The following is a 23,617-nucleotide window of genomic DNA, read 5'->3' as shown; positions in this document are numbered from 1 at the left end:
ACAAAGTCTTGTGAATCTTAACATGCCTTTTAGCTGTGGCTGTGATGGATTTTCTATTTCCCTTAGTCTAGGTCAAACTGTGTCAAAGTTACTCAGCCCATGTTCTCTCACTCATGTACTGCACTGCCGTTTACATGGATGTTTTATGCGGGCGCTCGAAGTGCCTTGCATCAGGGATTAGGAACAATTGAATTATTTTTTCATGGGACTATGTAAAGCATGTAAGTAGGAATTGCTTTGGTATATAATGATTGTAGCCTTACAATAGTTTTGTTTTGTTTTGTTTGAATTTGAGTGGAGAAAGTACCCTTTAAATTATGATGGACGCTCATTAGAGAATGGGATCGAGGAATTTCTAAGCATACAATAATGGTGTTTTCCATTACCTATGGAAGATGACTAGTAAATGTCGATATATCCTATACATGACTATATGAAACTTTTTCATTAAATAATATTGAAAAAGTTTTTAAATTCATGTGGAAGTCTGATGGTTTTTACAATAAAATTATTAAGGATGATTATCCTAAGTTGCAGGTTTTTCTGCAGTAGGAGTGACTGGTATTCTTTCCCCCTGTACACGTGAGGTTGGTCTATCCTGTGTTATGTTTAACTTAGAGAATAACATATATGCTGAAAATCATTAGAAAATCTGCAAATATTTTATTTTCTCAGACATTCGTGTTTTAAATGTAATATAATGTTTTACAAAAAACAAGACTGGCAACCTGTTTTAAAAAAAACACCTACATGTGAAAAAACAGACTTGGAAATTTTTTAAAATTGTGAATACAAATTGTCGTTCAGGGTGTAAGCAAATTGCTGAAACCGAGACGGGTTCATTTCCTTCCAGCAGGCCAGCTCACACACGTCATCCCGATTTCCGTAACTGCCCCTGTCCTTGAGGAGTCCGTGCCTGCACGACCAGAGTACTGTTTGCACGCAGTAGTCTTTGTGGTTTACGTCGTGGATTGTGTGTGTCGAAGGTGCTGTTCATGAACAATGAAATAGGGCTACAAATGCACAACTCGACATTTTTATGTAGGAAATACTTAAAATGTCATGTTATATCAGCTGTTGCGGTGATTGAGTTTAAATATCCCTGCAGGGTCAGGAACAAACCAGCTCTCCCATAAGTCGTTGTGAACACTAGGGAAGTCCCAAGGTTTGTGTCTTCCATTCCAGTGGAGTAATTTTGCTTCCTGCAGAAAGTGCTCGGAATATCTGGTATCTGGATTCCAGCCTTCATGGTGTTTAGAAGAAAATAAGAGACTTGTTAGAAAGTAAAATTTTTATATTGAAAATTGAATACAAGTCCATTATTTAAAAAACTAAGCAAATCGGGGCGCCTGGGTGGCTCAGTGGGTTAAAGCCTCTGCCTTCGGCTCAGGTCATGATCCCAGGGTCCTGGGATCGAGCCCTGCATCGGGCTCTCTCTGCTCAGCGGGGAGCCTGCTTCCTCCTCTCTCTCTGCCTGCCTCTCTGCCTAGTTGTGATTTCTCTCTGTCAAATAAATAAAAAATATTAAAAAAACTAAGCAAATCAAAAAGTATGTAAGAATTTACCACCCTAACTCTCCAAAATAACCACTGTGAAGTGTTTCTTCTGAAATCCTTCCAGTAACATTCTAACCTATCTATGTGTGTGTGTGTAGTATAACACATGTAGAATGGATAGAGAATTATTAGTTTATAATAGTTTACTTACTGAGTTCCTTATTAAGACTCTCCAGGTTGTCTCTGTCCCTTCACTGACATGAGTGAACACCGGACAGGCTCGTGTGCACATTTGGCCCATGTCTACAGATCCGTTGGGTAAAATCTTATAAGAGGAATCGCTAGACGGAAGGGTGTGTGCCTTACATATTTGATAAGAGATTGCCAGACTGTCCCCAGAAGAACTTGTGTCAGTTTCCCTCCTGCCAGGAGTTTACAGACGTTCTCCTTTCTCCACATTTTCCCTCAGAACAGCAACATCTTCCTGTAATGATCTTGCTTTTACCAGATGGAATGCGAAGAGTACGATGCCCTTTCTAACACAAAGCTCTCCCCACTGAATATTATAAAGTTGTTATTGTATTATTCTTCTCATAAGGAATCACTTAGAGATGGTGTGTTTACCCTAATACTGCCATTGCTCAGCGTGTTTTTAGAGTATCTCTTGCAGAAGTATGTTATGAATGTAATCTTTTTTCTTTTTTTTTAGTATTCTCGGTGGTGTTAAATTTCCTTCCTATGAAATAGAATTCGATATTTTTTTAAAACTGAAAATCCCTTAAGAGAGGGTGAGTAGCTGGAGTTGTGTGTTAGTCCCTCTTAACACATGATGCAAGAAAGAAAAAATAAAAACCCACTTCCTACTATTCCTAAACCCAACTGTGAAGGCAGTCACAGAAGAGGAGGAAGGTGTTTCAAGTTGTGGGAACATAACTGGAATCATTATCAACTTTCGAAGACTGTACAAAGGAAATGCTCCTCTGGGAAGAAGCACCCTAGAGTCTCCACTCAGCGGGATATCATCTGTCCGCTCCGTGATCCGAGGACTCCCTGTGGGCTTGCGGTTTGCCTTTAACTAAATATAGGTCCTACGTTTTTAAAATCTTAAGCCTACCTGCTTAGACCCAAACTGAATACCCATTAGTGTTACATTGCTTTCTGCTTCCAAAACACCCTAAACCAGAATCATTTTTCTTTCTTTTTTTTTTTTTTCCATTTTATCAGAATCATTTTTCAAATGATTTCTGGGTAGATTTACTTTGCAGACTTCCCTGATTCCAAAACCTTCAGCACAGATGTAGTCTCTGTTCTACAAAGAAAAATTATTCCTTTCCCCTTAGGAAGATTCTGCCCCTTCCTACTTACCAATTAGATATTTCATAAAATGTGATTGAGACTCTGCAAGGTCCTAGAACGCTCTAACCTTATCATCTAAGTTTCACATAACTATTCCTACACAACCTTTTTTATAGACCTACAACTTTGATGGGATTTTCTGTACATTCATTACGGGGAAACATTGACTTTTGACCTAACAGTGAACCCAACATTATTATCAATCAAACCAGATGGAACATTAATGTCCTGAACTTCCCTGTGTTGCTCTGTATGCATACAGATGCTCAAGAAAGTCAAGGAAGATTCTCGTAATGAGGCAGAAGCAAATCTATACAGAATCATTAAGAAACAGGAACGCGGCTACTATAGTTTTATGTGTCCCTTTTTTTTTTCTCTTTTTTAAAGATTTCATTTGAGAGAGAGCGCAAGCAGAGAGAAGGGCAAAGGGAAAAGCAGATTCCCCGCCGAGCAGGGAGCCTGAAGTGAGCCTCCATCCCAGGACCCTGAGATCATGACCTGAACTGAAGGTAGCCGCTTAAACAGCTGAGCCACCCAGGCAATTATAGGTCCCTTCTTTTAAAAGGGAGAGTAAAGGACATACCACCTTGCAGGTTCTGAGCATTAGAAATAATATTTGCCTTTGTCACCAGAACCTAGCTCAGTCCTTGACAATGTAGAAGGTACTTAGTAAATATACATTCATAAGCCATTGTCGTCTCCAATTCTAAAATAATGCCCAAATGTCTGAAAATGAAGATTTTAATAACTTTTTTGGTAGCAAAGCCTAGATCCCACTCAGGGTATTGCATAACATAAATGTATGTATCACAGTACTTTTTTTTTTTTTTTAAATGGACAGAAAGGGAACACAAGCCGGGGGAGTGGGAGAGAGAGAAACAGGCTTCCCACTGAGCAGAGAGCCCAATGTGGAGCTTGATCCCAGGATCCTAGGATCATGACCTGAGCTGAAGGCAGACTCTTAACAACAGCTGAGCCACCCAGGCACCCCTCACATTACCTTTTTTAAAATTCAAAACCTTTCCCATTTCTAAACAGTTCTGGCGCAGTGCTTTTGGCTAAGGGATTGTGGCCATGTGCTTGAATGAATGTGACTGTCTTCTGCATCAGGCTCTGTGCTAAGCAATTTACAAGTATTAAGGGATTTATTCCTTATAAAAACTTTATAAGGTTCTATTAGAATCCGTTTACAAATGGACAACTAAGGTATAGAAAGGTTGAATAATTTGCCCAACATAGGTAATAGCAAAATTGGGATTCCAGTCCATATCACAGAGCTTGCACGCCTACAGTGAGGAATGAATAAATGGTACACAATCAGGAAACAACTTCTTAAAAGAGAAGTTGTGAGCCGTCTAAATACATCATAAACCATTATGCTAGTTTGTTTGATTTTGCACACTGCAGGCTACTGCAAGAGGGCAATAAAGGCAAGTGAAAAAGTTCTGACAGCGAAAGTTCTATTTTAACAATAGGTGATGTTTACTGAGCACATACTCTATCCTAAGCATGAATCTAATTGCTTCCCATGAATTCCTAGAAGCATAGCTATCAGGCCATTTCTTTTTTTTTTTTTAAGATTTTTTATTTATTTATTTGACAGAGAGAGATCACAAGTAGGCAGAGAGGCAGGCAGAGAGAGAAGAGGAAGCAGGCTCCCCGCCAAGCAGCGAGCCCGATGTGGGGCTCGATCCCAGGACCCTGAGATCATGACCTGAGCCAAAGGCAGAGGCTTAAACCACTGAGCCACCCAGGCGCCCCTATCAGGCCATTTCTATCAGCTGCATTTGTAGAATCTGAGCAACAGAAGGTTAAATAATGGATCACCTCCAAGATCACCTGGAGGATCTGAACTGAGGAAGCTGGTGTTAGAGCGCACTCTCCTGCCCTTGGGGCTCATGAGTCTATAATATGCTATTTGTGTTGTCTCCCTAAAATACTCACCCAGGTGCCTTATGTGCCACAGGGGGTTGATTGCAGAGTATTTCCCATGAAACACAATCAGCATTGGGGAGGTGGCCACCCCGCCTCCCAGGGAGCTGCTGTAGAGATTTTCCCTAAGAAATGGAATAGAAAAGCAACATTTGGCCTCGAGGCGCACAGGCTCAGGTAAACTAGCATCTTCTAATTTTGAAAGATGTAAGACCATCTCCCGCTATATAGTAAGACTATAGTTTTTCATTGTCCCCCAGCTTTTTATTTTGAAAATTGTCAGACTTACACAAAATTGTGAGAATACCAATTCCCATCTAATTCGTCTACACTCACAGCATAGCGTTTTGCCATTTTAATTTTCAGCCTTTTTTAATGGCAAATATAGATCAAATTCCAATCCTACGTTATGTAGAAGACCTACTTACAAATTCAAGGTTATGATGGTATTTTTAAATATCCAGATAAAAAAGATGGACAGGAAATACAATGACATGTTTAATAGTGGTTTTGCTAGCGGGATTTTTTTTTCTCTTCTAAAACGTCGCTAATAAAAAATGCTACATTTTTTAAAAATTCAACCTTCAAAAACAAAATTGAGTTGTTTATAAAATAAGTCTTAAAAACAAGTCTACATAAGAAGGAGATCCTCAACTGAAATAAATGATTTTCAGTGGAGAAGGTTCACTAGGCTTCTGGAATAAGACTTTACATTATTACTTCATTAGAAAAATGTTTGCATAATAAGATTCTGCAGGGTCCTGCTTCAGCTGACATAACATCTGCGATTAGATTCTCATCTCTTGCCCTCATTCTTCTCATCAGAAGACTGTAAGAAAATCTAAGATGTCCGTGAACTATTTCCAACCCGAGTTACGCATAGAAAACTAACTGAACCATTGTGTTGCCAAGCATGGAAGGTGGCACACGGGTCTACACGTACTCCACATTTTTTTGCATCCACTTCTCCAGTTGTTTGGTGATGCGCTGGTGCTTCCATTCCGTCATGTTGGCCACAATCACACCCGGATTGAACGAGCAAGTGCTGGGGCTTATGCCAAGGTCTTTTATCGTCTTCTTCCTGTAGTCCAGGTAGCCCATGTATGTATTCTATAAAGGGACAGCATATGCTTTTGACCAAATCTTTCATTTCTGGAAAGTAATCATTTTCTTGAGACCACCGTGCGGTATCTGGGCTTCCTGCTAGGTCACCGGCCACTTCCTAGTGTCCCTGCTGGTTTTCTCATTTCCCCAGCCTCACTGCCAGCATCTGTTCCCATCTCTAGCACTGACTCCCGGGACAGCCTCATGGCTCCAAATACTGCCTGCAGAGCCAACCCTGATGTCTCCGGACTCCCAGCTCCTGCCACATCTGCCAATGCTGTCCCCTGGGGGGCTTAACACGGCAGCTCCCCGTACACCCAAACACGGCTCCCAGTCCTGTCCCAAACCTGCTTCCTCATAACCTGCCCCACCTCGGTTCCTGGCAGCTCTGTTCTTCCAGATACTTAGGCAAAAAACCCAGGGTCGTTAGGTCCTCCGTGGCTCCTGCTCATTCACTTTTCATCCAAATCTGTCAGCAAGTCCTGCTGGTCTCGTCTTCCAAACTACAGTGCCAACACAGCTACCTGCCCCGGTCCGGGCTGTCATTACCACTCAGGGTTTCGGCAAGTTTCAACTCCACTCTGTCTCTATGTTCCTCGTCTGCTCAAAGCCTCTCCGGTGGCTTCCCATCTCAGAGTAAAAGCCGGAGTTCCTAAAATGGGCTGCCACGCCCCGTGCCATCTGTCCCCACTGCCATTACCTTTCTAACGACTCTTCTTGCCCTGCTTTCCTCTGCCACACTGATCTTGTTCCTTCAATGCAAGAAAGATACACTTCTGCCTCAGGACCTTCGAACATGCTGTTACCTCTTCTTGGAAGGCTTTTCCTCTAAGTATCTGCTGAGGTGGTTCCCTCAGTACTTCCAGGTGCAGGCTCAGGGACACCACCTCAGGGAAGCCTTCCGTGATCACCCAATTTAAAATACAGCCCGACCTGCACCCTGATCCTCTGTTAAATACTTTGTTTACTGACTGTCTCTTCCCACTAAAATGTAAGTACACAAAGGCAAAAATTTTCATTTGTTTGCTGTATCACCGGTACCTAAAACTGTCAGGCATGTAGTTGCCGAATGGATGTGACACAAGGCAGGACACATTGTTTCATGCGCACGGGCTGTCCTAACCCTCCTCCATGTGATGCTCAAGGTAACGGAAATAACGGAGATACTAAAGCACTTCCGGGGTGTCCTGCAGGTTCTGGGAACTTTGCACACATTACCTCATTAATTGCATCCAATCCCTTTCCATGTATTAACTAATTTAATTCTCACAATCACTCTGTGACGGAAGTACTCTTCCTACCCCTGTTGGACAACTGAGGGAGAACACAATTAGTCAGAAACTGGCCCAGGGTTTCAAGCTGACTAAGTGATGGAGCCTAGTTGTTTACTACATCAGGGGTGGCCTGAAAGCCGAGGCCTCAAAGTGTGTCACATCTCTATTGTCACGCATAAAAATGACTTCCTGGAACATTTTTTTGGAGAATAGCATTTGATTCTTAACAGCACTAAAAGCCATCCTTTTGGCTTTAGTATTCCATATAGATTTATCTTTCCTCATTTCTTCCAGGGTAAGGAGCTCTTTACCCTTGAGGAAAATCAGTATTTTTCCTCTATTGCAAGTGAGGGGAAAATCAGTGATCACTACTCTGAATTTAGAACCCAAAGTGCGGGGAGCCTCTTAAAGGAAACCCCCGACAGAATGTGGTTTCAGCCACATACAGACCCAGGGTCCCTTCTGGAGCATTACTACAGGCTAGAACTTGGGCGTCATGGTATCCCATTGCGGCTCATAAAAACAGAACAAGACGGGTACTGTTCTTGCTGTGTTTCAGACCAGGAGAGCGGGACTTGCAGGGTCGTCCTGCCCCAGCCTCAGTATGCGGGGAGCTGGGGTGGACCGGGCAGCCCAGGTCCCTCCTGGGCAGGGTTCTCCCAGGTTAGATTAGGATGAGCTGTGGGAAGGGAAGGGAGCAGAGCAGCAGTGTGAAGACAGGACTTCCGAGCAGCGAGCCTACCTGCAGCCCCACAAATCTGTTCATGTCCTGAGCGGAGGGCAGATCGCAGTCACCAGAGAAAGCTGCCGCGTGGCCCAGGGCCAAGGTGGTGTCATAGAGTTCTTGGATATCACCTGAATTTAGAAACACCAAGAGTTAAAATATTATAGCATTTGTTTTAGAGCTAGATAGAGCCTTAGAACATCAGGCAGGCCCCTATTTTGTTGCAGAGGAAAAGTATGTGATCCCAATTTCACGTGGCCTGAAGATCGACTTAATAACCTAGCTTGTCTCAGTTCAGAAAGCCGCTCGATGGTAAGCTCGGATCGGCACTGAGCCGATTTCTTCACTTCTGTTGCCATGTGGCTTCCACACCTGTGCTCATCTTATTTGCACATGGGAGACAGCAACACTGAAACACCCAAACCGAGCTCACTTCCGAGAGTGTCATCAGGGAGACTAATTAATTGCCCTGCATTTCAGGGATGCAGAGAAAGGGAAGGCTAGGTTATTCATAGCTGACTTTGACGGAGGAGCTCCCAGGTCGGCTGGATACTCCAGGGAAGTGAATATCCACACCTGTCTTCAAACTATTCCCAAACTTATAATCCTCTATTCTCCCCACTTGAGTACACAAGTCAGAATCACTGAGCACCTCGCTATTTGGAAAATGAAGGGGGTAAGTCACTCATTCTACTTATCAGCTGCTCCCGTTTGTTCTTGGCAGTCGGCAGTATACCTTGTACAATGACGTCGTCGTCCAAATAGATGACTTTCTCATGTTGATGGATAAGCAGGGGGAGATAAAATCGAACAAAGTTCAGCTGTTAAAACAACAAAAGAAGCAATGATGGGCCTCAGCTCAACTCCAGGTGTGGAGCAAAATCCAACAGGCTACAGAGACGCCTCCTCAGCAGCCAGGGATGGGGTCCCGGGGCTACAACCTGCACTGGCAGATCAGCGCCCTCCTAGATCCCAGCCCTCAGCTGTGGAGACGGTGACAGGACACTTCCCCTCTGTGAATGGCTACAGCAGTAGTCAGAGGCTTCCTTCCTGGTCTATCAGGGCACAAATTGCCTGCTCTCCTCTACAGTCGTAATTGGACTGCTGTCAACTAAATCAGCCTCACGCACATGCACACACGCATGCACGGTCACAGAGACATCCCAGCCACAAGTTCAACCTCTTAGCTCCGTGGACCAGAAAAAAAGTCGGACAAGCATGAGCTTGGGTGGGAGTCGTGTAGTTTTATTAGATGCACCATTTCATCCAAAATCCCATCTCAGCTCCCACTCCGATAATAAATATTAGGGATTGGGAAAAGAGCAAGTCATCAAAGGGCTTAGAATTCAGTACTTTTTGAGGATGGTTTTCAGTAACAGTTACATGTAGAAGGTGGCTGCATTTTCTGTGAATCTGCCATCAACACTACTCTTTACGCAAGAAAGACTCCCTTTGGGAAGAACTCTTGCAGCAAAATACCTTAAGATTCCCAATGCCAGGGAAAACAGTGGGTGTCTTCTGAAAATATCCTAGTTGAACCTACGAGGTATATAATCTATCATGCTGCTGTTTTTCCTTAGCCGCTGGGATACCCTAGGCTGAATTTAATGTCCAATTGCAGTACACACAATAGCCTGTGGGTTGGGAATATTTTTTCCTGGCCTCACTATTTGGCCCCAACCCCCACCCCCACCCCTACAAGCATATTCACACACACAAATGCATCCTACATTTTCTTACACGTCATTTCTTCTTTAATAGTTTTATTATATTTACGTAAACCATCTTAAATTCTTCTGGAGCAGATAGCTTATAAATTTTAAGTAACCAGAGCTTGGTGGAGATCTAACACTGCTTCAGAAATATTCCATCCACATCCCAGTGGCTGGTGCTCCACACTGCGCAAGAGTCTCACCAAAGACTGTCCCCAGCACATGCGTGTTTCCTACTCACAGGCTGGAGCAATTCGGGCCTCGATGAGTCTGGTCTAATCTTCCCTTTGAGGACTATAGGGTTGAATTCCACAATTTTAAAGTTTATTTCTCTTAGTTTAGAATGTTCGATCCATTTTCTAAAGAAATGATAAAAAAAAAAAGGCTCTAGTATACACCTCCAATCTTTCCTCAATTTGCCTATTGCTTCAGAGTCAATCTGTTGCCTCCTTAGAAAGTTAAGAATAAAATGTGTATAACTTTAGTAGAGTTTAGTCTATAAATTCTTTTGATGTTTTTTTTTTTTTTTTTCCCTCAGTCTGGCCTGGCTTCAGATCTTTCCTCTTTTTTACTTTAATTCGCATAACTCTGCAAAGGAAATGAAGCAAAATAGTAATAATCAAATATCTTCCCAGATCCGCATAATCTCCACAGGAAACTGGAAGAACAAAAATGTTCCTGCCATGGGCCAACAGATTTATCAAGTCATGAAGCAGGACATTCAGAATCTTCTACTAGATGGAAGTCATTCTCACTCTGCTGTTTGGACTCCAAGGATGACCTGAAGTTATCCTTGTCTCTGTCTTTGCCTCTCACTGTTCCCCACCTGTCCTCGCCTCCCACCTTCCCCTCCCTGTCCCCACTCTCTCCCCTCATGTTCACTCAGTCTCACACAATATGTGACTATCTTTTATCCAATTCATAATACAATTCTTGGTAGAAATTGTCTCAAAATACAATTGTCAATGACTCAAGTCACACATGGTAGCGTTTGTTTTTGCTCAAAAATCAACAAAAGAGATGATCTTCTGAATAGCATTTAGATCTGCAGAATTTGAACCATAAAACCAGTCATTTATTTTTGTTTTATTTATTTATATATTTATTTTTGTGTTTTGTTTAAAACACAATGTTTTATGTCAATTATATCTTTTTTTTTTAAAGATTTTATTTATTTGACAGACTGAGATCACAAGTACGCAGAGAGGCAGGCAGAGAGAGAGGAAGGGAAGCAGGCTCCCTGCTGAGCAGAGAGCCCGATGTAGGGCTCGATCCCAGGACCCTGGGATCATGACCTGAGCCGAAGGCAGAGGCTTTAACCCACTGAGCCACCCAGGCGCCCCATATGTCAATTATATCTCAATAAATCTGGAGGTGAGGAGAAGTCATGTCAACAAGATAGGCAATCCAACTGAAAAACTGGCAAATACTCAATCAAATTCTAAGTGGCCAAGAAATGTGGGAAAAACAGTGCTCAGACTCACTAGATATAAAGGGATCTCAAGGTAAACCACAATGAGATAGCCCGGACACCCGTCAGAATGGCAAAGTTAAAAAGACTGACCATACCACATTGGAATGGTGGTTGTTCTGGGGGGGGTGTGTTTATTTTGTGATGACTCACTAAGCTGCATACAGGATTTGTGCAATATTCTGTTTTTGTGTTGTACTTCAATGAAAAGAGGGGTTTTTGCTTTTAATTCTTTAAAACAGGGGTCGTGGGCTACATAACAAGAGCTGGGAGACAGTGCCTGCTCAGAGTCCTGGAGCTCATGCCTTTTGTTCGAGTACAAACCCTTGCTCCGAACATATGACACACACTACCCTTTGGGGTTTGGTTATCTGGCTTTCATACCCACTGAGAATCACATAATAACATAAGCCTGTTAACAGCAGGCTAAGGGAACAATATGCAACAATAGATGATAAGAAAAGTGCGATATGAGACAGAAAATCTAGAACGTATACATAAACCCTCAAAACCCACAGGAGCCGAGGACCATTTAGATTAGGAGTGAGTGTTTTCCATATCTCAGTACTTCCTATTCGTGCTAGGACTTGAAAATCTAATTGTAAAATTCATACATAAATACATTTTCAGGGAGCCTGGCTAACTCAGTTGGAAGATCTTGACCTTGGGGTCATGAATTCAAGCCCCCACATACAGTGTAGATGTTACTAAGATAAATAAATAAGCTTAAGAAAAATAAATGCTTTCTTTTTTCCTTTTTTTTTTAAGATTTTATTTATTTGAGGGACAGAATAAGTGAAAGAGCAGGAATGGGGGGACAGACTGAGGGAGAGGGAGAGGCAGCAAGGAGCCCACAGTGGGGCGATCCCAGGGCCCTGGGATCATGACCTGAGCTGAAAACAGATCTTAACCAGCTGAGTCACCCAGTGCCCTTATTCTCTTTCCAAATAATAGAAATAACACTTGAAATACCTTGAACTTCCCTCATCACTGATCTCCCCAGTCCCTCCATCCTCCCCAGAGATAGCCATTGTTAACAGATGGAGATCTTTGGGGCTCTTTTTTATTTATTTTTTACAGAAACACATATATGTACATGTACACATTTATAGTTTGGGTTGGGTTTCTTTTTAAGAATTTTTTAAAAGATTTTATTTATGTATTTGGCAGAGAGAAAGAAAGCACAAGCAGGAGAGTGATAGGCAGAGGGAGAAGGAGAAGAACTCCACACTGAGCAGAGAGCCCAGCATGGGGCATCTGATCCCAGAACCCTGGGATCATGACTTGAGCCCAGGGCAGATGCTTAACTGACCGAGCCACCCAGGCGCCAACCCCCTTTTTTAAGACTTTATTTTTAAGTAATCTCTACACCCAGTGTGAGGCTCAAACTCACAACCCTGATATTAAGAGCCACATGCTAGGGGTGCCTGGGTGGCTCAGTGGGTTAAAGCCTCTGCCTTCGGCTCAGATCATGAACCCAGGGTCCTGGGATCGAGCCCCGCATCGGGGTTCGTCTTGGGCTTCACAGCCTCCAGAACTGTGAGAAATACACTTCTATTTTTGCAAGCCACCCAGTCTGGGGCATTCTGTCCCAGCAGCCTGAATGGATAAGACATTCATAGAATGGGTCATAGCATATGAGATATACTGCAGTGTGTGTCTCCCACTGGCCAATAGATCTTTGTCAGTATACCCACATTGCCTTCTTTCTCTTCTAAGAGCTCGGTCATACTCCATAGTTTGTTTCAATATTCTTCTATCGATGGACATTTAAGCACTTAGCAATTTTTTTTTTGCTATTTCATATAATGGTGAAATAAACAGTGTTGTGCCTATATTTTGATAATATGTATTAGAATTTCTGTACCAGATTCCGAACAGTGGAAATGGTATGGTGAGTCAAACTATACATGCATATAACATTTTTTTTTTATTTAAAGTCCAGTTAGTTGCCCTAAAGGGTAATATTGGTTTCTGGTATACACTCTAGTGATTCAACACTTCCATACAACATCTGGTGCTTATCACAGGTACACTCCTGAATCCCCATCTCCTGTTTTGCCCATTCCCCCGACCCACCTCCCCTCTGGGAACCAGCAGTTTGTTCTCTATAGCTAAGAGTCTGTTTCTTGGTTTGTCTCTCTCTCTTTCTCTCTCTCTTTTTTCCTTCGCTCGTTTTTTCCTTACATTCCACATATGAGTGAAGCCGTATGTTATTTGTCTTTCTCTGACTTATTTCACTTAGCATGATACAATCTAGCTCCATCCATGTCATTGCAAACGGCAAGATTTAATTCTTTTTTCTAAGATTTAATTCTTTTTTCTGGCTGTATAATACTCCACCAACTACACACATCACCTCTTCTTTATCCATTTATCAGTCCATGGATGCTTGGGCGGCTGCCTTGATTTGGCTACTATAAAAGGAGGAGGGCATGTGTCACTTTGAGTTAGCGTTTTTGTATTTCACAGGTGATACCCAGGAGTGCAGTTACTGGATGCCAGGGTAGTTCTACTTTTAACTTTGAGGAAACTCCATACTGTCTTCCACAGTGGCTACAGCAGCTCAATGCATACAAAATTTTATTAGACATTGCCATATTGCCCTCTCAAAATACATTACCAATTTACAAAGCGTACATTGTTTAACTAGGGAATAAGCATGTGTATTTTCTTACACTGGACTTGGTCCTATTTAATCTTTACCAGCTCGATGTGTGAAAAATTATATGTCATCATCATTTTAATTTGCATTTCCCTGTGAGTAACACAGAATACCTTTTCGTGTTTGTTGACCACTTGTGTTTTCTCTTCTGTGAATTGTTTGTTGGAATTCTAGGCTCATTTTTCTGCTTGTATGTTTAAAAAAAATTTTTTTGTAAGAATTCCTTTTATACTTTGGAGACTAATCCTTCATCTATAATACATGCTGAAAATATTTGGCCTAGTTTATTGTATGATTAATTCCACTTACAGCGTTTTTCATCTTTTAAAAGGTTTTAGGGGTATCTGGGTGGCTCAGTCAGTTACGTGTCTGCCCTCAGCTCAGATCATGATCCCAGGGTCCTGGGATTGAGGCCCAGGTTGGGCTCCCCTGCTCAGTGGGGAGTCTGTTTCTCCCCCTCTCTCTGCCACTCCCCTGGCTCCTGCTCTCTCTCTCAAATAAATAAGTAAAATCTTTAAAATGGGCAAATAAATACATAAGTAAAGTTCTTGTCGCTAATTCCAACACTTGGGTTCTTTTTTTAAAAAGTAAATCAATAAATTAATAATGTTTTAAAATATTAAGCAGTAAAATTTGTCCAATTTTTTCTTATGATTTTTGGGCTCACAGAGTCATTTTCCATAGCAAAGCCTGCATTTTTTTAAAGAATACTTTAAAATTTGATTGTCTGTTTATTTCTTCTAAATCCATTTCCAGCTTGTTTTTTTCGTGTGTTGTATGATAGGAAACAGATTGCTTAGCAGTTCAAAAATTATAATTAGTGATGATCTGGTCATAGCGAAACGATAGTATATTAATATCCTCCCAGGCTAAGAAAGCAGAGAAAAGAGAAACCATTTGAGAAAGAAAAACTTCCACATAACCTGCTTAAGGATTGCAGTTCTTCAGTTCATTAGACAATGCACTTCTGCAGAATGATGCATTGCTTTATCAGATTAATGAGGCTTTGCTGTAACTTCCCTAGCAAGGCAACACATTCATCAGGTCACCAAGTAAATCTCAAATTAATTCAAATGGCATTTATCAAACCGAAAACACAGGGAAATCCATTTAAGGAAAGATAAGAAAGATGAAAAAGGAGAAAACTCCAAAGTCTATAGGGCACAAATTACCGGATTCGAGATAGAGTGTTCCGGAGTCCAACGACATAGAAGAGAATGTTGGCGTCAGTGTTGCTGTAGATGCTGTTGATGGCAGCCATGGTGGCACCCATTCTCCCTGCTGCGGCACAAATCACCACAGGAATCTCCTCCTCCATTTCCTCAGGAGGCTCAGAGTCATCATCTGGACACATCAAAATCAGTGTCTTAGAACATGAAGGAATTTCAAAGTAGGGCCAGTTTAAATTGTGTTCCACACTCCTGGGGGAAGACCGCACAGTGTGGAAGAGACTGCCGACTCTTCTCCAATACCCAGTCTCCTCTTCTCTTAGAACGTCAGAATTTTACCTGGCACATGCCAACCACAAAGGATCTGTTTCTCAGACTCTCTTACAAGTCTGTGTGATCAAATTCAGATCAATGGGAGGTTAGTGCAGTTATGTGGGTGACTACTGGGTTTGCCTTTGAAAGCAATGTGCTGGCCTCCCCTCTTCCTTTTCCCCTTCCCATTGCCTGGAATGGGGATATGATGACAGGACTTAGGGCAGCCATCTTGACCCACCAGATGGAAGCTACATATGGAGGACACCAAAACCCTAAGAGAGAAGGAATCTTGATCTGGGTGACTGTGGAACAGACACATCACACTTTCACCTGAGAGAAAATAAATTTCTGTCTTGCTTCAGGCACTATTATTTGGAGCTGTCTGACAGAAGCCAATCAGATAGCCTAACCCAGACACACAACTGAAAAATACATGAAGAAATGAAAGCCTCCTTTGACTCAACAGTTCCTCAGCTCCTCGCCTCTTTCCTAAATTGGAACATTTACCCTGCCTATGCTGCTATAAAATCTACTGCTTGTGATCTTCCTTCCCTTATCCACCCTCTAGTCAAGTGTCTCAAAAGTTGATAGCAAGAGAAAGGCGGTAAATGAAAGAGCATGACTAATGGACGAGATGAATAATTGTTCTTTTGAGCTGTGGCTGTGATATAAAGCACTGGTGTTGTAACATCACATTTTGGTACCACAATGCAATTTTCTAGGATGAAGGATAATCATTATCCTTATGTAGAGTATCCATTATCAGGTGCCCTTCTGGGTTTTACTTAAAGTTCACTCTCTGTTCACAGATACTTTTTGCAAAATACCACTCAGAAGCAGGGTAGTCTAGCTGGTGTTTAATCCAACAAATATATAGTGAACTAACTACCGGGACCTGTACTTTGTATAACTTAAGGAACATTGTAGAGTCTGCCTGTTTTCTTCTTATGTCTCTTCCACAGGCTGACTACCACATCAGACACGTCCTCCACGAGAATAAGTCTGTTTTCACAGTATCTTTACTGACGTGAGAGAATGCTCATAATACAATGTTAAGGGGGAAAAGAATACAAAACTCTCTCTAGTATTCGGTGCACAAAATTGCCACAGGAATCTCCTCTAGTGTATGATCCCAACGTGATATACACAGACATATTTATTTTCAAATGGATCTACATCCGTTTATGGAATGATGAGTGATTTCAATTTCCTTATTTGCATCTCTTATGTTTTCCAAATTCTCTAAAGTAACCATGATTACTTTCATAAACAACAACAAAAATATTTCTTAAGGGATTATTCCTTTTGGACTCAACTGTCACCTTGGGGAGGTTTCCCAATCATGTGGCAAGTCCACCTGCTGGCAGTGAAGTGAACTGCCCCACATGCAAATCCAACTATGTTTCCTCCCTGCTTCCCAGCCTCCAGTGGTTCCCATAAGGTAAAGCCACCTTTCCTTTGCCTGGCGCACGGGGTGCCTCGTGATCCAGCCCCTGCTCACTTCCCTAGGTTGGACTATTCCAGCAAAACCAAACTCCTTGTGGTCCCTGGAATACTGCACCAGGCAGGTTGTCCCTTTCCTCAGTGCCTTTGCACGCACTGTTCCTGATGCCTGGAACTCTCATTCCATCCTTTCCTGCATGGCTAGCTCTGACACCGTCAGTCCAGATCAGACTCTCTGAGAAGCCTTAACAGCTCCCTAAACAAATTAGCTTACCCCCTGTCTGTGCTCACTTTGGCTTTGTTTGTGGCTGGACTTAGCAGCTGCATTGCAATGTTTTTGGTTGCATGTCTTTCCTTTCCCATTACACCGGGAGCTCCGTGAGGGCTGGGACGGTATCTTGTTCATCTCTGTCTGTTCACTTGCAGCTAGCACAGTGCCTGGAACACGGTAGATTCTCAATCCGTTCTGGAGGGATCATGAATGGATGGCTGAATTTATTAAATCCTCTCTTTGAGCACTCACCCCACTGCACACAAAACATCTATTCATGTGTCTGTCTCCCCTGCTAGACTGTGAGCTCATTATATTACCCCCGCGGAGTCTGGCACCTAGGAAGCACTTAATAAAAGTTCGCTGGGTTTCACTGCATTGATGTGCAGCTCTTACAGAGCAAGGCTTTGGAGGAATTATTCCTGGACTACTTCTAGGTGCAAAGAGAAAAGAGAAGGGCTGGAAAGCTGGGGCAGAGCCAGGCTGAATTAGGTAACAGGCAGAATTAGGGAGGAGGAAGGTGTCCCCAGGAAAAAGGGCCACCCCAAGAGGTCAAACACCAAGTTTACAGCCCTGCTGCGGACACATCACACTGCCACACTTCTCAGGAGCCTCTGCCAATCAGAGGAGCTGGAAGCTAACCTAAGCCAAAAACACTGCTCTCTGCGAAGAAGTCCTCCCTGGACAGAATATGGATGAAGGCTCACTGGAGAAAGGGGGGGAAAGATTTATCAACGGTAAATTCTTCACTCATGTGTCATCAATACAGCTTCTTGGGAACCATCCACTGTATTTGAATCTGTTGTGCCAGGGGGTGCCTAAACCAGTCCACCAAAAGATTTAGCTGCTGTAACATCACATTTTGGCACCACCATGCAATTTTCTAGGATGAAGGATAATCATTATCCTTATGTAGAGTATCCATTATCAGGTGCCCTTCTGGGTTTTACTTAAAGTTCGCTCTCTGTTCAGATACGTTTTGCAAAATACCACTCAGAAGCAGGGTAGTCTAACTGGTGTTTAATCCAACAAATATATAGTGAACTAACTACCAGGACCTGTGCACATGTGTCCATAAAATTTCTAGAAAACACCCTACCAGTGGCGATGTGGACTAGAGATGTATTACGTTGGACTCGTCTGCTCTCACAGCCTCTCTTATCAGACCACGCCCATTCCTAGAAAAAGTGAAATGTCTGCTCTCCCAACGACAAGTCTCTGAATCCCATTTCAAATTAGGGTTTTTTTTAGCCAAGCATGGGCCAGATGGCCCAGGTGTGAATCACCAGCTAACTTATTAGAAGATTACATCAAATGTCATTATCAGGAGAAGACACAAAATGGCACCCTGCTTTTCTTCCGCATGTGACCTGACAGGGCTTCTAGACATTACCTCGTAACACTAGTTCTTTGAATTATTGTCTTTGAAAATAGAAAAGTTAATAAGGAGTAGGTGGAGCACAGAGGAGTTTTACTGAGTCTGTATTCTAGAATGGTGGATGAAAGTCATTACACATTTCTCATAGCCCATATACAACACCAGGAGTGAACCTTAATGGTATAAACTGTGGACAGTTGGTGTTAATTACTTGCCCGTGAAGGTTCGTCAGTCGTCACTAATGTACCAACTGGCAGGGGATATTAATAATGGGGGAAGCTCTGAGTGTGTGTGTGTCTGTGTGTCTGTGTATGTAGGGGCAGGATTTATATGGGAAATCCCTGCACCTTCCACTCAATTTTCCTATGAACATAAAACTGCTCTTTTTTAAAAAAATAAAGTCTATTTTTAAAAAGATTTTCTTTATTTGAGAAAGAGAGAGCACAACAGGGGGAGCAGCAGAGGGAGAAGGAGAAACAGACTCCCCACTGAGTAGGGAGTCCACTGCGGGACTCCATCCTGGGACTCTGGGATCATGACCTGAGCCGAAGGCTGATGCTTAACTGACAATATATAAAGCCTATTAAAAACTAATATGCACTTCCTGAAAAAAATTCCAGGGGCACCTGGGTGGCTCAGTCAGTTAAGAATCTGCCTTTTCTCTCTCTGCCTGCCTCTCTGCCTAGTTGTGATTTCTCTCCCTCGAACAAATATTTAAAAAGAAAAAAAAAAAAAGAATCTGCCTTCAGGGGGCGCCTGGGTGGCTCAGTGGGTTAAAGCGTCTGCCCTCTGCTCAGGTCATGATCCCAGCGTCCAGCACTGGGCTTTCTGCTCGGCGGGGAGCCTCCTTCCCTTCCTCTTTCTGCGTGCCTCTCTGCCTACTTGTGATCTCTTGTCTGTCAAATAAATCAATAAATCTTAAAAAAAAAAAAAAAAAAGAATCTGCCTTCATCTCAGGTCATGATCCTGGAGTCCCAGGATTGAGCCCTGCATGGGGCTCCCAGCTCAGCAGGGAGTCTGCTTCTCCCCTTGCCCCTCCCCCCACTCATGTTCTCTCTCTCTCTCTCCCTCTCTGTCTCTCTCTCTCACATAAGTAAATAAAAAATCTTAAAAAAAAAATTCCAGCCCCCAATTCCAATAAACCATGATGATTTTCTTCAGACCTCTCTTCTCCCATTCCAAAGGTTGATCTCTGCTATGAGTATAGTGTGTGCCTCTCAAATCCTTCATGTTATTCCACAAGGAAATAGACCACTTGCATGTATTATTTTAAAACCAAAATGAAATCATCCTTTTCACAGTTTTCTGCAACTTGGCTTTTTCTACTTAACGTAGTACAGACGTCTTTGCGTGTCAACACTATATTCTTTTGAATGGTAGTCCATAACACTGGTTCTTTTTTGTTTAACCCAGCATGGGATAAAAATGTAACACCGGACCCATTCATGTGCTCCAAACACTTTGTTGTTTTAACAGCTGTTACAAAAGCTATTCATTCCTCTCTGTGGAGAAAGGAGCTTGCAGTGGGATGCAACGGGCCCAATGTGTTGGTTTATGGGCAGGGAGTGAAGGGTGAGGAGGAACAGAACTTGAGGTTCAGACAACTTTTGGCCTTGTATGGCTTCCTTTCTCGACTGAGGCATAATTTATCATTATGGGCTGAATTGCATAGATTCATATATTGAAGCCCGAACCCCTAGTAACTCAGAATGTGACTACATTTGAAGCCAGATCTTTTAAAGCGCAGTTAAGTGAAAAATGAGGCCATTGGGGCGGGGCCTTAATCCAGTGTGACGGGTGTCCTTATAAGAAGAGGCAGGAACACCAGAGACGTAAACACTCAGAAAAGGTCATCTGAGGACACGGGGAGAACTGTGAGCCTAGAAGAGAAGCCTCAGGAGAAGCCAACACCGCCAGCCCCTGGGTCTTGGAATTCCAGCCTCAAGAACTGTGAGAAAATAAATTGCTTTTGTTTAGGCCACCTAGTCTGTGGTATTTTGTTAAGGCAGCCCAGGCTGACTAACACAGATTTCTTAAAATGTGGACATTTTGGAATTTTCTTCAAATTTCCTACCGTAGGCATACAGTTCCATGACTTTTAGTAAATTGATAGTGTTGCACAACCATCGATCACTACAGTCCCGATTAGAACATTTCCACCTCCCTGCAAAGTTCCCTTAAACTGGGTTACAGTCAATCCACTTCCACTTCCAGCCCCAGGCAACCATGGCTCTCCTTTCTCTGTATATGTACCTTTTCTAGAAACTTCTATACATGGAATTGTATAATATATGGGCTTTCAGGTCTGACTTCCTTCATGTAGCATCATCTCTGCGAGATTTATCCACAGGGGAGCACATATTACCGTGTTCCTTTTTATTGTTGAAAAGGACTTCATTGTGTCAATATACTACATTTTATCTAATCGCTAGTTGAGTCACACCTGGATTGTTTCCAGTCTGCGGCTACAAAGGATAACTCCCTAGAAACACTTGTATACATGTCTTTATGTGGAATCAGTCTCTTTCCAGATGTTCCTCGTGTTCATTTAGATCAGATTACGTATTTTTAAAGATTTTATTTATTTATTTGAGAGAGAGAGAGCAAGTAAGAGAGAACATGAGAGAGGAGAAAGTCAAAGAGAGAAGCAGACTCCCCGCAGAGCTGGGTGCCCGATGGGGGACTCGATTTCAGGACTATGGAATCATGACCTGAGCCAAAGGCAGCTGCCTAACCAACTGAGCCACCCAGATTACACATGTTTTTAACTGTTTAGTGTTTGTTTGTTTGTTTGTGAGAAAGAGAGAGTGTGAGAGAGATCATGAGCAAGGGAAAGGGACAGAGGGAGAGGAAGAAGCAGATTCCCCGCTGAGCAGGGAGTCCTATGTGGGGCTCCATCCCAGGACCCTGAGATCATGCTCTGAGCTGAAGTCAGATGCTTAACTGACTAAGCCACCCAGGTACCCATTAACTTTTTTTAATGCATTGTTTATATTAAGATAAGTCAATTTTATGAGAACTCAGACATTGTGTTTTTCATTGTATGTTCAGTGCCTAAGCTGGCTTAAGAAAAAAGTGTGAGATGAATATAATTCATCATGTAAAATATTAATTGTATTTGCTTTTGGTTGATACAGAAACAGACAATATTTTTGTCTTCTACATTTTTCATAAATGTATTTGTTTGATTAATGTAAAAATTAAATTATCTAAAAATAAGGGCATCTGCCTGGCTCATTCGCAGGAGTGTGAGACTCTTGATCTCAGGGTTGTGAGTTTGAGTTCCACAGTGGGTGTAAGGATTATTTAAAAATAAAATCTTTATAAATAATATAATATAACATAACATACATGCTATCAGTGCTTCTGAATTTTTGTGGGGGTTGATTTTGTGGGTTCAGAGGTTGTGAAAGTGCCATTTCAAGCAATTTACCCCTTAGGAGGGAAACCAGGCTTCTTGGCACAGCAGGAAGTGGATATAGGGTCAATACAGGATCTTTTTTTTTTTAAAAGATTTTATTTATTTATTTGACAGACAGATATTTCAAGTAGGCAGAGAGGCAGGCAGAGAGAGGAGAGGAAGCAGGCTCCCTGCTGAGCAGAGAACCCGATGCGGGGCTCTATCCCAGGACCCTGGGATCATGACCTGAGCCGAAGGCAGAGATTTTAACCCACTGAGCCACCCAGGCGCCCCAATACAGGATCTTTTTTAAGTGGAAAATTCTGAGTCTATTAGTGTGCTGATGGGAATGAGCCAGGGGGGAGAAGAGAGAGAAGGCAATTTTCATAATCAAAATTATTAAAGACTCAAGAGACAGATGTAAAGCAAGCTACCCAAAGCGTAGTCCAAGAACAAAGTGTCACTGGGAGTTTATTAGAAATGCAAATTCTCAGGCCTTACTCCAAACCTACTAATTCAAAATTCCTCAAGGTGGGTCCAAGTACTGTGTTTTAACAAACCCTAATTGTGATTCTTATATGTGCTAAAGTTTGAGTAGCACTGATCGTTCTAGAACATCACTGAATACTTGGCCTTGGGTGGCTATTCTACAAGCAGGTCCTTGAGATCTGACCAGATTGTGGCTTGTCTCTGAACCCAGCTACTGAAAGGAATCAAAGGAACACATTTAAACCTCAGTCCTATGTGTCGCATCTTGACGGGTTACAGGCTTGTTTATCTGCTTTGTTCCTTTTTTAAAAATTATTTTTATTGTGGTAAAAAACACATACAATTTATCATCTTCACCATTTTTAAACACACAGTTCAGTGCATTAAAATACATTCACACAGTTGTACAAATCTCACCACCGTCCATCCCCGTAACTCTTCTAACACAAGAGTTTTATAAACTCATCTTATAAAACTACTACTTTGGGGCACCTGGGTGGCTCAGTGGGTTAAAGCCTCTGCCTTCAGCTCAGGTCATGATCCCAAGGTCCTGGGATCAAGCCCCGCATTGGGCTCTCTGCTCTGTGGGGAGCCTGCTTCCTCCTCTCTCTCTGCCTGCCTCTCTGCCTACTTGTGATCTCTATCTGTCAAGTAAATAAATAAAATCTTAAAAAAAAAAAAAAAACTACCACTTATACCCATTAAGCAAGAACTCCCTATCTGCACCCGCCCCCAGCCCAGTCCTTGGCAACCACCATTGTACTTTCTGTCTGGAGAATTTTGACTGTCTAAGTACCTCATATAAGAAGAATCACATAGTATTTGTCTTTTCGTGACTGGCTTATTTCCTTTAGCATACCTGTTTCATTCCTGAGCACCGTCCCCTTATGAACTTTCTTATACAGGATCCCACAGAGGGTCACAATCAGAAGGAACAGCAACACCTGATTAACTGAAATAAAAACAGAAACACATTCAAGTGTAACCTATCAAGCTGAAATCTGTGGGAAGTTTAGAATAGTCATAGGAGCAGATGCCTTCCCCGACGTGCATAGCAGGGGTGGTCTGGGACCCTTCTTTAAGCAGATGGCATGTGCAGTAGAGGTTATCCTGGCATGTTGGTGATGCTCAAGGATATGGAGATGTAGTTTAAGAAAGATCCAGGGATACCCTTGGCAGTCCTATGGTAGAGGCTACAGCCTTAATGCCTGTATGATGCCGCCTCTGGAACTACTTTCTGGGCATGAACACTTCATTTCGATTGATAGCTCACATTTATATAATGCTTATGATGAGCCAGTACTTCTAAGAAAACATGTTCTCAGCTATTATAACTCAGCTGCTTCTCAGTTAATTCAGCCACTGGTCAAGGATGACGTACAGAAAATTCTTGCCCTGAGTGAGAAGCCGGAAGACCC

The 23,617-nt window shown here is 42.4% G+C and overlaps 1 protein-coding gene across 2 annotated transcripts in view; it reads right to left on the bottom strand.

Annotated features, from left to right (window-relative positions):
• GLT8D2 (glycosyltransferase 8 domain containing 2) overlaps window positions 1–23,617 on the bottom strand; it is a 38,274-nt gene continuing 14,657 nt past the window's right edge. For both annotated transcript variants that reach the window (XM_046013398.1, XM_046013399.1), the window contains 8 exons: window positions 23,059–23,151; window positions 14,907–15,078; window positions 9,840–9,957; window positions 8,623–8,707; window positions 7,905–8,017; window positions 5,728–5,894; window positions 4,797–4,909; window positions 1–1,243 (listed from right to left, as the gene is read on the bottom strand). In XM_046013398.1, the coding sequence (XP_045869354.1) occupies window positions 1,071–1,243; window positions 4,797–4,909; window positions 5,728–5,894; window positions 7,905–8,017; window positions 8,623–8,707; window positions 9,840–9,957; window positions 14,907–15,078; window positions 23,059–23,151 (1,034 nt within the window). In that variant the 3' untranslated portion in view covers window positions 1–1,070. The remainder of the gene's footprint in view (window positions 1,244–4,796; window positions 4,910–5,727; window positions 5,895–7,904; window positions 8,018–8,622; window positions 8,708–9,839; window positions 9,958–14,906; window positions 15,079–23,058; window positions 23,152–23,617) is intronic.

The sequence above is a fragment of the Meles meles genome, chromosome 7 (genome assembly GCF_922984935.1).
Source record: "Meles meles chromosome 7, mMelMel3.1 paternal haplotype, whole genome shotgun sequence".
Taxonomy (NCBI): Eukaryota; Metazoa; Chordata; class Mammalia; order Carnivora; family Mustelidae; genus Meles; species Meles meles.
This window is presented reverse-complemented; position numbering and strand designations above follow the sequence as displayed.